The 18,429-nt window shown below is 41.8% G+C and overlaps 1 protein-coding gene and 1 long non-coding RNA gene across 2 annotated transcripts; both read right to left on the bottom strand.

The window, feature by feature from the left end:
• Positions 1-480: 480 nt before the first annotated feature.
• Positions 481-2,658, bottom strand: LOC133128684 (uncharacterized). Its single transcript, XR_009708775.1, has 3 exons — positions 2,638-2,658; positions 2,452-2,523; positions 481-1,676 (listed from the first exon to the last, which is right to left on the bottom strand). It is a non-coding gene; the product is annotated as an uncharacterized LOC133128684 (long non-coding RNA).
• Positions 2,659-4,039: 1,381 nt separating this feature from the next.
• On the bottom strand, positions 4,040-9,714 carry LOC133138523 (carcinoembryonic antigen-related cell adhesion molecule 5-like). The gene is made up of 8 exons (XM_061257393.1): positions 9,384-9,714; positions 8,930-9,199; positions 6,191-6,460; positions 5,808-6,104; positions 5,128-5,436; positions 4,687-4,956; positions 4,304-4,600; positions 4,040-4,050 (listed from the first exon to the last, which is right to left on the bottom strand). Exons 1-8 carry the CDS (start codon positions 9,712-9,714, stop codon positions 4,040-4,042), a joined length of 2,055 nt encoding a protein of 684 aa, XP_061113377.1.
• Positions 9,715-18,429: the final 8,715 nt, after the last annotated feature.

The raw sequence follows: 18,429 nt of genomic DNA, 5'->3' as shown, positions 1-18,429 counted from the left end.
TGTGTCTCACCTGATGTTTATTTGTTAGACCGCCCTCACTCCCATGCCTCGCCTAGTTTGTCTCATTCCCCTATGTATTTATACCTGTCCTTTTCATTTGCACATTGCTAATTCGTCTTGTCCTGTCTTTTGAGTCCCAAGCCCTGTATTCCTTTCCCCGGTTCTAGCCTCCTTGTTCCCCAGTCTTTGCCCTTGTTCCGGAGTCCTTGCCCTTGTTTTTCAGAATTTCCGGTTTTGACCCCTGTCTGCTTCCCTGGACTCTTCTTTGCTTGTTGGATATTTGTACCTCTGCCTTTTTGGACTGACCCCCTGATTTTTGACCCTGGCCTGTTTTTTGACTCCGCTCTGTCTGCCCCTGCTGTTGCAATTAAGTCTGCCATTTCTTTTCCTTCACCCCTGTCTGCTTTTGGTACCTCTGTTCCCCCCGGCGTAACACAACCAGCTTGTGTATCAGAAGTATCATTTGTGTTTCAAAAGTAATCAATGATGAACCAGCAAACTTTTATTTATTTATTTCACGGGTAATGTCGACAGATTAACAGAGCAATCATAAAAGAGAATTGTTGTCGTACTGTATATACAATAGTTTTTACCTTAATTTAAACAAATCCAATATTAATGCCCATCCAGTCTTTTCTTTATCATGGCATCACAGAAAATACCTAAATACTGAAATCATATCCTGCTGTAGGTTTTCTGTAGGTTTACTGTAAAACCTACAGTATTTTAAGCCAAAGTTATGGGTATCAGGATGGAGAAAAAATGAAACAGTGAAAAAAGAATCTAATTTTAACTTCAATGCTCTGACCTCAATGCTGTGCCCTTTTCTTATATAGTCTAAAACAGGAAGTGAAAGATAAAAAACTGCCCTTTCATGCAGGAGTAAAAAAGTTTCACATACGTCCGTAATGCAGTCAGTCTGCAGATTAAATAAAGACAGATAAAAATTTTACAAAAATGGCATCTAACAGCACATTTCCATTTGAATTTATTCATTTATTTATTTATTTTATTCTTTAGTCAAGATTCCATTCCAAGGACAACTCTTGGTTTCCTCTCTGAAAATTCACACGGTTGCAGAAAAACAGGTAACTGCCAAATTTACAGTGGGGTGCAAAGATTTTGGCACCCCTGCTCAAAATGCCTTTTAAAATTAATGTCTAAGCAAGCCTGATCTCTAAATCATTAAACATGACACATTTCTTCAAATTTAAAGCAACATCACTTTTATTTTAATTCTTTAGTTTCAAAAAAAGTCGCAATGCAAAAGTCTGGGAGCCCTGTCAATGAGTACTCTGTAACTCTTTTTTTCAATTCTTGGTTTTAGAATTTTCCCCATTCTTCCTGGCAGAACACCACTAGCTCAGAAATATTCTTCTGCATGCCAAATGCCACATTTTTAGGCCCCTTTTCCTTTTTACTATTTTTAAACAATAAAAAAATGAAAATACAATTTGCAGGAAGAATGTTTAACTGTACCATTTAGAGTTCAGGTTTACGTTTGATCATGTTTGCTTTTTGATCATGCTTTTAAAGACACCAGCTTTCAAGGAAACACAACAAGCTTATAGTTTTAATGAGCCACTGCGTCTGCCTCAGTTTCCATCTCCAGTGTTCTGGTAGTCATCAGCCTCTTCTTGTGCAGTCACAGTGTCTTTCTGGTGTTTGTTTTTAACCTACGATATGGAGCATACAGACGCACACACAGACATGCACACACATACACACACACACAAACGGACATGCACACACACATACACACACACACACAGACATGCACACACACACACACACACACACAGTCTTAGGGCAGTGCTTCTGTTCATATTGAGAGTAAAATGTGGGGAAAAAAAAACTCTTTCATTGCTAAATGAACACTGCTCAGTGCTTAAAGTGAAAAATTAAAAATATGTCCAATTATGTCTGCATTCTTTGAATTATAAGTGCAGCAAAGTGACTGTGGTGATTTATGATTTCACATAATGTCATTTTTAAAAGGACAAATAGCTTCTGCATTTAAGTTAAGGACAAATGTTGATTGAATCCAGTCAATATGATTCTACAGTGCATTTCAACCCTTCATCTGAGTGATTGAAGACAAATTCAGATCTAATCCTGTCTGTACTGCACCCATCTCTGATACAGGGACGGCCTGTAAATGACTGGGACACGCAAGGTCGGTGGTTCTAATCCTGGTGTAGCTACAATAAGATCTGCACAGCCGTTGGGCCCTTGAGCAAGGCCCTTAACCCTGCATTGCTCCAGAGGAGGATTGTCTCCTGCTTACTCTAATCAACTGTATGTCGCTCTGGATAAGAGCGTCTGCCAAATGCCAATAATGTAAAGTAATGTAATAATGAGGCATTCTGCACACATTTAATTTCCAGAAATATGATTACTCAGCGTAGTGGCGCCCCCTGCTGCATATTTCTCAGTGTCCCACTTATTCACCTGCAGCACGTCATATTCAGGGCTGATGTTGGCGAGCTGCAGACTGCCGTATGTGTCACCGTCCCTCCCTCCCTTTAAAGGAAAAGTCACACAGATGGTGCAAATGTAACATACAGGAGAAATCAGGCTGAGCTGCAGTCAGTGTGTTTCAGAAGAGGAAGAGGAGGAAAGGATGGAGAGACTCACCTTCAGTCTTCTAGACAACCTGGAGACATGAAAATCAGAGTAGAGAGAGAATGTTATTTTTGCTCGGTTTGCAGACCTCAATCATTTACTGTATGGGGTAGTTTGAATGTTACTGACATTTTACTAACAGCATAACTGTTACAGAGCAATTGGGCCAAGATGACTGGCAACATCCATCCCAAATCAATTTTCATTCACAATGCTGCTTCAAGAAAAAAGAAAATATAATAATATTATAATATGAATAACAGAATAATGTATATTTTATCTGCATTAAGTTCACTTTTAAAGCAGTGCTCAGATGCTGGATGGCTCATTCGGTGAAGGTGTTTTTCAGGTTCTGTATTCTGCCTATGTTGTTAGCGTTTTCATGTTTTTGTTACCTCCATGCACACCATAGTCTCCCTGTCACTTCATTCATTCATTTCACCTGTTTCACTTCCTGATTGTTTCCCCACCTGATTCCCATTCCCTCTCGTTACTTGTGAATAAAAACCCCTCTGTTTGTGCAGTTAGTTGCCAGATTGTTATGTGTTTATTCCCTACTCTCCAGCGTTTTCGTATTGATACCTGTTTTGGCCTGTTTAGTTCCCGACCATCAAGCTAAGCTTATTCCTTCTGTCTTGTTCTGACCCGTAGTTTTTCGACCTGTTTCTGTTTTCTGGATTGTGTTTCTCTTAAATTAGCCCATTTGTTTTCGACCCATTGCCTGTGACCGCGACTGTTCTTTGGATTATCCTTAATAAAATCTGGTTGCTGGAGAACTGACCCTTTGCCTGGACTATCGCACACAAACTGCCTTATCCCTGCTATAACTGGTTTCTGGCTATTGACCCTCGCTGTACGAACCTACCCTGAGAAAATAAAGACCTTATTTTCTAAAGAACTTTCGTTGTGGTCTCGCTATTGGATCCCCCGTTCTGAGCGCCTGATAGAAGGCACCATGATGTGGGGCATGGATGAGCCACAGTGTCGGGTCAGAGCCTGACTGTTCCAGCGTCGAGGGTGGCCAGTAGCTCCACAGGCTAGCAGTCAGTTAGCAGTGTGTTCATTACGATTTAGCCGATACAATATATTTAACCAGATTCTCCACCCCAGTTGGGTACCATTTATATATATTTACTGACATTTTATTTTTGTGGAGACAGAATCCAACAGTCAGCACATTCAGACAAATCAGTGCTACAATGATAACATATAGCAGTGGTTGCAGGTGTACTCCTGGAAAAAAAAGTCATAATGGTTGGACCTTATTCATGCCTAAACAATACTGATACGACATCAGACTTTACTCATTGACAGAAACCCAACAGAGTGCTGTGTATGAAAAGGTTAAATGTTGATTCCTCGCGTATTACACTTGAGTATTCTAATCCTCCAATTCCATTTATTTAGTTGAATGTCATACAGATCCTGGAAACACATCACTAGAAAAATTATGTTGATGTGTGATATCCTGCTGTAGGTTTTCTGTAGGAAACCAACAGTATTGTAAGCCAAAGTTAAGGGTATCAGGGTGGAGTGAAAGTGAGACACTTAAAAAAACACTTTAATAAGCTGTCATGAATGATAATAACAGTGTTACATCAAGTCTATAACTGCGTTGTGCAGACTTTACAGCATACAGTTGAAGTATTTCAAACAGCCATTCAGTATATGAACATACCTGAGTGTTGCTGTGGAGACGGGGCGTGGAGCTGGAGGCTGGAGGCGCCGAGAGCGTTGGTACTGAGGCAGAGGAGAGTGGCCGTGTCTCCCTGTGAGTGGCGCATGGTGAGGGAGCTCCTCAGGCCTGTGTTCCCCAGCTGCTCCTCCCTGATGACTCTGTCAGTAGAGTTACTGACCCGCAGTCCAGACACATGCCACTCCATGCTGGGAGAGGGATTCCCACGGCTCTCACAGGAGCAGCTGATCTCTGCTGCAGTTCTGCTGCAGCTCCCAGAGCCAGAGATCTGAGGCATGTCTGAACACAGGGTGCCACAGTTAGTAACAACACAGCTCTATACTGTATGAAATGAATATGATATAATTATCAAACACTGAACTTACATATCACATTCAGCAGTACAGTTGTTGAGTTCTCCTTGCCAGGTTTATTCTGTGCTTCACAGTAGTACTGTTCACTGCCACTGGACTCAGTCACATTGAAGGTGAGATTCTGTCCAGTTCCTACAGTGTTCATCTCTGTCCCATTCACTCTATACCAGGTGTAGTTCTGCACTGGTGGGCTGGCTTTACTGCTGCAGGTCAGAGTCACTGTGCTGCCCTCTAACACTGAACCAGAGGGACTGACTGACATTGAGGTCTTCTTTGGAGGATCTAGGAGTTATGAGAATACAAATGCAATATGTTTTTGTTGCTAATTCTGTACAGCGTATTAACCATGGGATAAACTTGAAGAAATACTGTTATCATTATTATTACAATTATTATCATAATGCCTTGATTTAATCAATCTAAGAATAATAGTGTGAAATGTAGCTGTCTTACATCGGACTTTGAGAGTCAGACTGGCCTCAGACGTCTGATTGCCTCCTTGTTGCAGTGGGTAAAGTGCCCTGCAGGTGATCTTCTGCCTATGGTAGAGGTGGGAAGCAGTGAAGGTCAGAACAGAAGACACAGATGTGGTTTTATCCTCATTCTCTTGCAGTTGATCCACACTGTCACTCAGCCTGGGGGTCCATGTCAGATTTGGGGGGAGTTTGGGACAGGGGGCTGCAGCAGAGCAGCTCAAACTCACAGAGGTCCCCTCCATCACCTCCACCTTCTCTGTGGTTAACTTGGGTTTGGGTGGAGAGTCTAGGAGACATGGAGACATGAGGATGGGTTACTGTCTGTCTCAGGATTGGAGTCAAACAGAACTAATTAATTACCACATGAACAGTGTTGGATGAACACACATACAAATGAAAACATAAAAACTGAATAAGACAAGAAAAACTATGTTGATGCGCGAAATCCTGCTCTAGGTTTTCTGTAGGAAACCAACAGTATTGTAAGCCAAAGTTAAGGGTATCAGGGTGGAATAAAAGTCAGACACTTAAAAAAACACTTTAATAAGCTGTCATGAATGATAATAACAGTGTTACATCAAGTTTATAACTGTGTTGTGCAGGCTTTACAGCATACAGTTGAAGTATTTCAAACAGCCACTCAGTATATGAACATACCTGAGTGTTGCTGTGTAGACGGGGCGTGGAACTGGAGGCTGGAGGTGCCGAGAGCGTTGGTACTGAGGCAGAGGAGAGTGGCCGTGTCTCTCTGTGAGTGGCGCATGGTGAGGGAGCTCCTCAGGCCTGTGTTCCCCAGCTGCTCCTCCCTGATGACTCTGTCAGTAGAGTTAGTGACCCGCAGTCCAGACACACGCCACTCCATGCTGGGAGAGGGATTCCCACGGCTCTCACAGGAGCAGCTGATCTCTGCTGCAGTTCTGCTGCAGCTCCCAGAGCCAGAGATCTGAGGCATGTCTGAACACAGGGTGCCACAGTTAGTAACAACATAGCTCTATACTGTATAAAATTAATGTGATATAATTATCAAACACTGAACTTACATATCACATTCAGCAGTACAGTTGTTGAGTTCTCCTTGCCATGTTCATTCTGTGCTTCACAGTAGTACTGTTCACTGCCACTGGACTCAGTCACATTGAAGGTGAGATTCTGTCCAGTTCCTACAGTGTTCATCTCTGTCCCATTCACTCTATACCAGGTGTAGTTCTGCACTGGTGGGCTGGCTTTACTGCTGCAGGTCAGAGTCACTGAGCTGCCCTCTAACACTGAACCAGAGGGACTGACTGACACTGAGGTGTTCTTTGGAGGATCTAGGAGTTATGAGAATACAAATGCAATATGTTTTTGTTGCTAATTCTGTACAGCATATTAACCATGGGATCAGCTTGAAGAAATACTGTTATCATTATTATTACAATTATTATCTTAATGCCTTGATTTAATCAATCTAAGAATAATACTGTGAAATGTAGCTGTCTTACATCGGACTTTGAGAGTCAGACTGGCCTCAGACGTCTGATTGCCTCCTTGTTGCAGTGGGTAAAGTGCTCTGCAGGTGATCTTCTGCCTATGGTGGAGGTGGGAAGCAGTGAAGGTCAGAACAGAAGACACAGATGTGGTTTTATCCTCATTATCTTGCAGTTGATCCACAATGTCACTCAGCCTGGGGGTCCATGTCAGATTTGGGGGGAGTTTGGGACAGGGGGCTGCAGCAGAGCAGCTCAAACTCACAGAGGTCCCCTCCATCACCTCCACCTTCTCTGTGGTTAACTTGGGTTTGGGTGGAGAGTCTGGAAGACATGGAGACATGAGGATAGGTTACTGTCTGTCTCAGGATTGGAGTCAAACAGAACTCATTAATTACCACATGAACAGTGTGGGATGAACACACATACAAATTAAAACATAAAAAGTGAATAAGACAAGAAAAACTATGTTGATGCGTGAAATCCTGCTCTAGGTTTTCTGTAGGAAACCAACAGTATTGTAAGCCAAAGTTAAGGGTATCAGGGTGGAGTAAAAGTCAGACACTTAAAAAAACACTTTAATAACCTGTCGTGAATGATAATGGCCGCGTTTCCCGATAGCGAACGTTCTTAAGGAGTTAAGGACGCTCTTAACAAGGGTTCGGCTAAGAAGGATCCTTAAGTTACAAGTGTTTCCCGAACACCTTCTTAGTGGCGTTCTTAAGACTGCGCTTAAGAAGGGTTGAAAGAACGTTCTTAATGGGAGCTGTCCACCCCCTCAGTGCTGGATTCAAAACAATCGATGCCAGGCTAATCGATTGTTTCACATAATTACATGCTCCCAGATGAAGTTCTGATGTAACAAGTGGCGTCCTACAATAAAACAACACTGAGAATAACGCGCGGGGAAATGAGGCGCCAGAACGCGATTATAATACTAATTGCGGGCTGAATCCACACTTTTCTTTTCTAATTTGCCAAGCGTAGGCTATGTAACAGGGTAGGAATTTCCTCATTTTCAGGGCAAAAAGGCCTTTGAGTGAAATAAGAGGATGTGGAGAATAAATTACTTGACTTTAAAGTTTTGATTTTAGTATGAATCAGGGATGAAAGTGGATTGAAATTCTTGCCGGTACTTCTACCCCAACCATGGGGCACTTTGGCAAAGACAGACCCTATGAGACAGACAGCAGAAAATTGGCTTGAAACCGGCTACGGTTTGCATGCCTACGGCCTGGTCGCAAGAGTGCAAGAACCGGGAGAACAGCTGACATCCCGCAGGAAACGCGAGTGAGGCCGAGGGAGGGAGGCGGAGCCCGGAACGGGACTCTTAGCTCGCTGGATTTGACATGGACTCTTTTAACACTGAGACATTTTAATCTGTTCTTAACTTGTGTTTTAGTAAGTATAATAAATCTTGTTTTTAACCTTCCGTCTGCATGTTGTTTTGGGTCAACAACTCCCCAGTAGAAATCATTGGAGTTACACTCCACAACCGTAACATTTCTAAATTCTTACGTTTATTTTGTGTGCGAATCATGGCCAATTACACAAATATAACAATAATAATACATGTTTAAACCGGAAATAAGGTGTTAAATAACTGTGGAAAGGGTGGAGGTCTGATTTGAACTTGAGGCTTCCACACGAAAAACGGTAACATTAACCACTACACTATCTACTGCCGGCCAACTCTTGGAGGATTTACGCCGTAAAGAACGTAACGTTACTGCGCACGAGTATCTAACTTTAGCCCTCACAATAAATAAAATACGTTTGCTTGATAACGGATCTCACAGTTTTGTTTATTTGACTCTTTTATTTGCACTGCAGATGCTGGTTGAGAAACGGTGTCTCATTCTCTTGTATGCAAATGCACAGTGATAAAGGAATCTTTACTCTTTAATCTTTAATCTGCCGTGCGCAATTTCATGTGTCAGTTGCCTGATGCGGCTGGATCTGCAAGCGTTTGGTCGCTACGAAGCCTGTTAAGTTGGCCGGGTTGCCCGATAAAGAACGTTCTTAAGAGATAAGAAGGCTCTTAAGAACGCTCCGGACCCTTCTTACAAAACCTTCTTACAAAGATCATCTTAGGCTAAGAAGGTGTTTCGGGAAACGCGTTTGCTTCTTTCGGGAGGCCTAAGAAGGTCCTTAAGAACGTTCTTAGCTTAAGAACGTTCTTAACGCGTTCTGCTGCAGCTCCCAGGGCCAGAGATCTGAGGCATGTCTGAACACAGGGTGCCACAGTTAGTTACAACACAGCTCTATACTGTATAAAATGAATATGATATAATTATCAAACACTGAACCTACATATCACATTCAGCAGTACAGTTGTTGAGTTCTCCTTGCCATGTTCATTCTGTGCTTCACAGTAGTACTGTTCACTGCCACTGGACTCAGTCACATTGAAAGTGAGATTCTGTCCAGTTCCTACAGTGTTCATCTCTGTCCCATTCACTCTATACCAGGTGTAGTTCTGCACTGGTGGGCTGGCTTCACTGCTGCAGGTCAGAGTCACTGAGCTGCCCTCTAACACTGAACCAGAGGGACTGACTGACACTGACGTGTTCTTAGGAGGATCTAGGATATGAGAATACAAATGCAATATGTTTTCGTTGCTAATTCTGTACAGCGTATTAACCATGGGAACAGCTTGAAAAAATATTATTATTATTATTATTATTATTATTATTATTACAATTATTATTATAATGCCTTGATTTAATCAATCTAAGAATAATACTGTGAAATGTAGCTGTCTTACATCGGACTTTGAGAGTCAGACGGGCCTCAGATGTCTTCTGATTGCCTCCTTGTTGCAGTGTGTAAAGTGCCCTGCAGGTGATCTTCTGCCTATGGTGGAGGTGGGAAGCAGTGAAGGTCAGAACAGAAGACACAGATGTGGTTTTATCCTCATTCTCTTGCAGTTGATCCACACTGTCACTCAGCCTGGGGGTCCATGTCAGATTTGGGGGGAGTTTGGGACAGGGGGCTGCAGCAGAGCAGCTCAAACTCACAGAGGTCCCCTCCATCACCTCCACCTTCTCTGGGGTTAACTTGGGTTTGGGTGGAGAGTCTAGGAGACATGGAGACATGAGGATGGGTTACTGTCTGTCTCAGGATTGGAGTCAAACAGAACTCACTAATTACTATATGAACAGTGTTGGATGAACACACATATAAATTAAAACATAAAAACTGAATAAGGCAACAATGACAACAACATGAAGTATAATTCTTTTCGCAAATGAAGAGGTAGCAGCCCAGGTTGTCAAATGTTTTCTGTAGGAGTTCATACTCTCATACATTCTGCAACGTCATGCCATTCATGTATGAGATATTTATGGTATATTTTGAATTTGAGCTTTCTGAAGAATGGCCGCTTAACTACACACACTCACATTACATTACTATGTACATTACTACTAATAAAACAAACAAAAATGAGTCATTGACCAGAAAGGGCACTACCTGTGATATTCAGTTCAAGAAATGTTCTTTTATAAGACCATTTGATGGTTTTATCTAATCTGAAGTAATATTTATCATGAGCACGTTTTGGAAGGTTCTCTAGGAGTGTAGTGCAGTTCTTGCGCTGCAGGTCTCCAGTGAATGTTCCTTGCAGATGAAATTCAGATTGGCGTTTAGAATCAAACACTACAGTATGATCTTTTTTTCTAAGCCATTGTACTGTAGTCTGTGGCAGAGATGTTTCCCATTCAGACGAGATATCAAATCTGCAGGGAATCAGCACACAGGATCAACTCAGAGCTTCTATACTCTGAGGCATCCAGACTGCCCACTCTCCGCCCAGGGCTCCTACAACACACAACACAGCTCTGTCACAATATTACACTGGTGATCCTACAGCACACACACAACACAGCTCTGTCACAATATTACACTAGTGATCCTACAGCACACACACAACACAGCTCTGTCACAATATTACACTAGTGATCCTACAGCACACACACAACACAGCTCTGTCACAATATTAAACTAGTGATCCTACAGCACACACACAACACAGCTCTGTCACAATATTAAACTAGTGATCCTACAGCACACACACAACACAGCTCTGTCACAATATTAAACTAGTGATCCTACAGCACACACACAACACAGCTCTGTCACAATATTACACTGGTGATCCTACAGCACACACACAACACAGCTCTGTCACAATATTACACTAGTGATCCTACAGCACACACACAACACAGCTCTGTCACAATATTACACTCGTGATCCTTCAGCACACACACAACACATCTCTGTGTCAATATTACACTAGTGATCCTTCAGCACACACACAACACAGCTCTGTCACAATATTACACTAGTGATCCTTCCTGTTCCTTTTATTTTGGTCAGAGTTGTCTCTTAGACATTTTCTGTTTCCGTTACCTTCTGGGGTTTTGTGGCGAACACATGGACATTATAACATGCCATTACATTTTTAAAATAGTTGAATGAAAAATCAACCTCAGAGTATATCTGTTCCCGATTGGGCTTGTGTGCTCTTTTAGAGTCCTATTAATACCAGCCATTTTTACTGTGTAGCCAAATGAATGATCGACAGTGACTTTAGGTTGTATTCCTACAAATGTTCCTACATATATTCATTCATGTAGCCAACTGCTTTCTTCCTGCTTTAGTTTCACAAAGTAATTCATATTAGTACTTGGTCAAATCACCATGAAAGCACTCATTGTTTTATCCCCCTGTAATGTAGCAATGCACATTCTATAACCCCGCCCACACCAAGCCCTACCTTGCAGCAGGCAGCCAATGAGGATGAGTCTCTCTGCTCCAATCATGTCTCAGTATTAGTGAGGAGCAGAGGCACTGGGTGGAGCTGATCTGGAGAGGTAAAACACACTCATCAAATGCTCCAATAGGCAGATGGTTTGTGGGAACCTCCTATTCAGCCCTGTTATAAACCGGCAGCATGGGGCTGATTGCACAGAATTTTACCTGCATTTTAATTGTTCCACTGAAATCCTGAGTTACTCTCAGTCATTGAAAGCTATGACTATGCAGGGGGCCCTGTAGCATAGTGGTTAATGTACATGACTGGGACGGTGGTTTGGTGGCTCAATGCCCAGTGAAGTCACAATGAGATCGATAATACACAATATTACATTTATGTGCTGTTGAGAGAACAGGCTCATCTACCCAAGTAGGCCTAACTGCTGTGCTGTAAAAGATGAGTCAAAGAGTCACTGTAAGGAATAGTGTTTCATCATTCAGATAGTCCATAGCATCAAATTACATTGAACTGATTCAGAGATTATGCTGTCCCTTCTCCTCTGACCTCTTTCATTAACAATGTGTTTTTGCCTGCAAAACTGCTGTTCGCTGGATGTTTTTGGTTTTTTGCACCATTCTCTGCAAACTCTAGAGACTGTTGTGTGTGAAAATCACATGTGTTTCTGATATACTGCAACCACCCTGTCTGGCACCAACAATCATTCCATGGTCAAAGTCACTTAGATCACATTTCTTCCCTATTCTGACATTTGGTCTGAAAAACACCTGACCCTCTAGATGCATTTAGTTGCTGCCACATGATTGGCTGATTAAATATTTGCATTAACAAGAAGGTGTGTAGGTCTACCTAATAAATTGCTCACCGAGTGTACGTAAGTGAGATTGTCAGTAGTGTAAGGCGGAAATGATTAAAATCTGGCATTATCACTCAGGGCGCTGGTCAGCTTGCTGGCTTCCTCTGGTATTGTGGAATATGTGGCTGTAAAGTCATTTAACCCCAGGAGCATGCACCATTAACCCCCACTATCTCTGCACCCATACGGGCAGGAGCCTGTGGGGGAAGACTCAGGCCTCCAGCCGTAAAACTCGTTACGACAGGGCAACATCCTTTACGGCACGGGAAGGTTTCAGAGGGCACGGCCTGTTGGGCCCATTATTCCCTTCAACCCCCCTTTATTGCTCTCTCCCTCTTTACTCAGTCACTAAATGATGTGTACAGCACTGGATGTTTCATGAAAAAGTCAGTTTAGATAATATTCATGTTTGGTATTATTCTGATTGTTTCAGTGCGTCTGGTGCAATGGTTTCATTTCTGCAACAGCAAACCCTGGACATCATAACCAACCAGGAACCAGGGAGAAACTGTGTGGAGCTCTGCCCCAGTGAAAGCCATGTGCCTCAACCCCCCTGCGTTTCCTGGGGAGGCTTGGCTCCAAATTCCAGATGGGTGACCCATTTTTAGGGTTAACATCAAAGGCCAGCTTTTGGATTTAAGGACAGTAAACTAAGCAATCTGGGAGAATGCAATCAGACTCCTGTCCACCCCGTGCAAGTAATTTCAATGTACAGGGTGTCTGTAGCCAGACTCCCGTATGTAGCTTTTATTACCAGGTATGACTTTTAAGACTCCGTAATTTGGTTTCCTTCTAATGTTTTTATATTGTATTTGGAACGAGTGTGTAATTACGTATGTAACCTGCCTGGTAAAATACATTGTTAAAACTTGATCTGTGTGGTTTCGCTTACTGACACTCAATGTAATACAGGGAATGCTTGGTTTATGAATATTTACGCTTAATGTATCACGGCGTATAGCACCCATAGACCTATGATGGTAAATCCCTCGCCTCCGCGTGGTAGTTCATTCATGTCGAGCACAGCCGTAGCTAGGTTGGTCTGCTTGGGTCCCTAGTAAACAGACATACCCAAGAGTAGCTATTCCTGCGACCTCTGTAATGACTAGATAGCTAGTCAGTTCGTGAGACGTGCACATAACGCGCGATGTGACATGCGGTGGTACCAGCAGAGGATTGTTCAGCGAGTTCTTCTCAGTACAGGATTCCTATAGCGATCAAGTCAAAATTATAAATAAGACATCCACCAAATGTGGACAACTAATCTAAATTATTATTCTAATGGATTCAGATAAACGAAGGCGAATGTATTGGCCCTATTGTGGAAATTCTTGGTCAGCCCGGACCAGTAAAGAGCGGAAGGCAGAGTGGTACTACTGCCTTTGTATCGTGGTTTATTTATTGGCTGATCTAGAATCTTCGCATAGGGGCCACTAATTTTTAACCCTATTAGTATTCTTTCAGCAACACCAGAAGGACAAGCACGCTGATATCTTCAGCCCTCGCTAAATTCCGTCGTTGGGTTAGCGTTGGGTTTTACAGTAGTATGTATACAACTGTGTAAACCAGCAAGGCATATAGTGCAAATGAAACTAGACGACAAACATTGTGTTGCTTATTGGCATCATAGCCAAGATGTTCTTACAAAATGAACTCCATCTTAAACTTGTGATCGCGTTGTAACAGAGAGCCTCTTGCCGTCATGTGTTGTTCTCATGTTGTGAATCGTGCACAGTTTTAAATGTCCGAAAAGATGCACGCAATAGCTCAAGGTGCAGCGTCAAAAATAGCTGAGACAGACAATCATACACTTGATGTAATGCTCCATAATCAGTTTTACATTAACTTTTAAACCAGGTCGGTTGTGCTTTAGATTATTTTGCACATGTTCATTATTTGTGCAGGCTTTCTGTTCTTACCAGTAACGTAGACTCACCATGTTTAGAACTCGAAGTTAGATCACGATGATCCGCACAGCGCAATGTTGATGACAAATCAATAAGAAATTACTTCCAGATCAGCGTTTCCTTGTGTAAAGCGTAATTCCTTAGGTTTTCATAAACACTTGGTACGAGTCACGTACGTGATCCGTTTCAGCATACAGTGAAGAGGTAATGGTGCTCTCCATGACAGTGTGGCGGGGAAGCTGCCATAATCAAGAATCTGATATAATCATAATCATAAACCACATTCCTCAGGAGAAACACCATTGGACGGATGCTAATTTCTGGTGGAAGCGGTCGCTTCAAGACGGTAACGTTAGCCTATGTTTGTTGAAATAAACAATTATTTTTACTAAATTGATGTGGAGCAAATTGTTTTATTTGGAGCATTGAGAGTGACCGGCAAAGGTGTGTGCAGAGGCATGCAACAAGCGAAGCAGGACAAACTGGAACACAACTGCATTTTCAATTTAAAAAAATGATTTGTCACAATAATCAATCTCACCAATCTTCAACATCTTCATCACAGTGCTAAAGGAACAAAGCTAACGGCTAATTTTTAAGCGATAATCTTTACCAGTAGGGTGCTGAAGATAGTTGCGACTGGACGCCCAAATACGAAGTTCAACAGCAAAATGTAAGGCTAGTTGTCAGCTTGAAGAAATGGTGTCTGATCTCCAGCAACAATCTACAATTTCTTGTGATAGCTGGCGTAATGGAACAGGTAGCGCCGTCAAGAAAGAATGTTTTGATCAAGTTCGCTGTCGATCGGGGCTTCGGACTGGACTCGGGTAGATTTTATACATACTTTTTACTTTTCATATGTTCTCATTGTGAAGCATAATGGATTTATAGCTGGACGATAGACGATAATTTAAAGATTCCAAATCTGCACTTCTCTCATTTTTTTTTTAACCAAAAATCCAATCTGATGCAGTTTCTTAAATTAAGGTAAAAACTATTGTATATACAGTACGACAACAATTCTCTTTTATGATTGCTCTGTCAATCTGTCAACATGACACGTGAAATAAAAAAATAAAATTGTGCTGGTTCACAATTGATTACTTCTGAAACACGAATCATACTTCCGATACACAAGCTGGTTGGTGCCTTGCATGGTGTGTGAGTGTGTAGGAATGGGTGAATGAGAAGCGTAAACTGAACAGCGCTTTGGATAAAGGCGCTTTATAAATGCCAACCATTTACCATAGGACAACATTCTCTAATATTAGTTTAAGCATTTAATAATTATTTAAATTGTTTATAATATTGTAATATTTTTACAGAAATTTTAACTACATCATCTTTATAGTGTAGTGATTCATACAGTTTGTCAATGATGATCAGTACATTTGGCACGATGTGTGAGTGTGCGTGCATGAATGCATGCGTGTGTGTGTTTGTGCATGTGTGTGTGTGTTTGTGTGTGTGTTTGTGCGTGTGTGTGTGTGTGTGGGGGTGCTTGCGTGCGTGTGTGTGTATGTGTGTGTATGTGGGGGTGTATGTGGGTGTGTGTGTGGGTGTGTGTGTGTTTGTGCGTGTGTGTGTGTGTGTGTGTGTGTGTGTGGTGCTTGCGTGCATGTGTGTGTATGTGTGTATGTGGGGGTGTGTGTGTGCTTGCTGTGTTATGGACATTATGGTGGGAAGAAGTACAGTAAAAACAGGCAGAGAAGCACAGTCTCAAAAGGACAGTAAAAATAATAACATTTGTATCACAGAACATACATGAGAAAAGGTATTTCCATAAGGATCTCATTCTAATATATATTTCTCGAGTAGACGTAAGTAAGAAAGTAAGTCAGTCTTTATTTATATAGCACCTTTTTAAACTTGGGTTACAAAGTGCTCTTCAACGTGTACATTCATACATAACAGTGCAACTTTATAAAATCCCTCATCCCATGACTGAAATTTTAAAGTTTGTTTTCAGTTATTCTGCATTTCATGGTTGGAACAATCTGCAAAAAACAAAAACTTTGAATTTGAGTCTGTTACACGACTGTCACATTCCCTTTTTTTATGTTTGGAACTTGACTGTGAACCATCTTGTTGGGTAACATCATGCCAGATCCTGGTTAAATACAATGTAAACAGATGTATTCCTGCAGTAGCTCATTTTCACAGTCTGCTGACTGGGCATTAATGCTGATTGGCTTATTCTGATTGAATTCTCTGTCACTGTGTCATGAAGCCAAAGTAGTTTAATGATCAGAGCAACAATTGTAACACGAATTTTGTATTTTTGTTAATACTATTGTATCATGACATAGAAGAAGTTGAAGTTCACTAGCTTTATCAGAAATGGGTGGAAATATCACATTAATCACACATGTGCTTTGTATATTAGCCAATACTATACTCAGCAACACATGTTCCTCAAAACGCCACATTAATATGAGCGCTTCCTCTTTTGTGAGTTTGTACTTGTGCTCTTGAGTGGAGAGAGATTGGATATTCTTCTGTGCTACAGTAAGTCAATTTCTACCTGTGTAACGCTTGGCTCAGTCAAATGACTGATTATGTTTTCAGGCTACCACTGGCATAGCATTTAATTAAAAAGTACTGTTCTGAAGCGCATGCATCCTCTCAATAATGCAAGTGTATTTCTCAGGAGACGATATGGCTGTGATTTCGTTTTTTACCGAATGATATTATAATAATGAAATTATTATTTGAGCATTGACGCTGTATGTCACATATCCGTGACGCTACTCTGTAAAGGGGGGTAACAGCGCAGTACTCAATTTTATAGAACACTTAATTAAGAAACTGCATCAGATTCGATTTCTGGTATTTAAAAAAAATGAGATAAGTGGAGATTTGGAATCTTTAAATTTTCGTCTATCGTCCAGCTATAAATCATTTATGCTTCACAATGAGAACATGTGAAAAAAAAAGAGAAAAAAAGAAAAAGGTATTAAATCTACCCGACTCCAGTCCGAAGCCCCGATCGACAGCGAACTTGATCAAAACATTCTTTCAAGACGGCGCGACCTGTTCCATTAAGGCAGCTACCACAAGAAATTATAGATTGTTGCTGGAGATCAGATACCATTTCTTCAAGCTGACAACAAGCCTTACATTTTGATGTTTAATTTCGTATTTGGGCGTCAAGTGCTGTCTACCCTCACTCAGTATCTTCAGCACCCAACTGGTAAAGAGTATCGCTAGCTAGCCGTTAGCTTTGTTTACATTCCTTTAGCACTGTGACGTTGAAGATGTTGAAGATTGGTGAGATTGATTCTTGTCACAAATCTTTTTTTTTATTATTGAAAATACAGTTGTGTTCCAGTTTGTTCTGCTTCGCTTGTTGCATGCCTCTGCACACACCTTTGCCGGTCACTCTCAATGCTCCGAATAAAACAATTTGCTCCACATCAATTTCCATCCATCCATCCATTATCTAAACCCGCTTATCCTGATCAGGGTCGCAGGGGGGCTGGAGCCTATCCCAGCATACATTGGGCGAAAGGCAGGAATGCACCCTGGACAGGTCACCAGTCCATCGCAGGGCACACACACCATTCACTCACACCTACGGGCAATTTAGACTCTCCAATCGGCCTAACATGCATGTCTTTGGACTGTGGGAGGAAACCGGAGTACCCGGAGGAAACCCACGCAGACACGGGGAGAACATGCAAACTCCGCACAGAGAGGCCCTGGCCGACGGGGATTCGAACCCAGGACCTCCTTGCTGTGAGGCAGCAGTGCTACCCACTGCACCATCCGTGCCGCCATTCACATCAATTTAGTAAAAAGAATTGTTTATTTCAACAAACATAGGCTAACGTTACCGTCTTGAAGCGACCGCTTCCACCAGAAGTTAGCATCCGTTCAATGGTAGTGTTTTTCCTGAGGAATGTGGTTTATGATTATGATTATGGCAGATTCTTGATTATGGCAGCTTTTTTATTATGGAAGCTTCCCCGCCACACTGTCATGGGAGAGCACCATTACCTCTTCACTGAATGCTGAAATGGATCACGTACGTGACTCGTACCAAGTGTACGCTTTACACAAGGAAACGCTGGTCTGGAAGTAATTTCTTATTTATTTGTCATCAACATTGCACTCTTCGGATCATCGTGATCTAACTTCGAGTTCAAAACAAGGTCTACGTTAGAACGTTAGAGTCTACGTTACTGGTAAGAACAGAAAGCCTGCACAAATAATGAACATGTGCAAAGTAATCTAAAGCACAACCGACCTGGTTTAAACGTTAATATAA

This window comes from Conger conger, chromosome 1, assembly GCF_963514075.1.
Source record: "Conger conger chromosome 1, fConCon1.1, whole genome shotgun sequence".
Taxonomy (NCBI): domain Eukaryota; kingdom Metazoa; phylum Chordata; class Actinopteri; order Anguilliformes; family Congridae; genus Conger; species Conger conger.
This window is presented reverse-complemented; position numbering and strand designations above follow the sequence as displayed.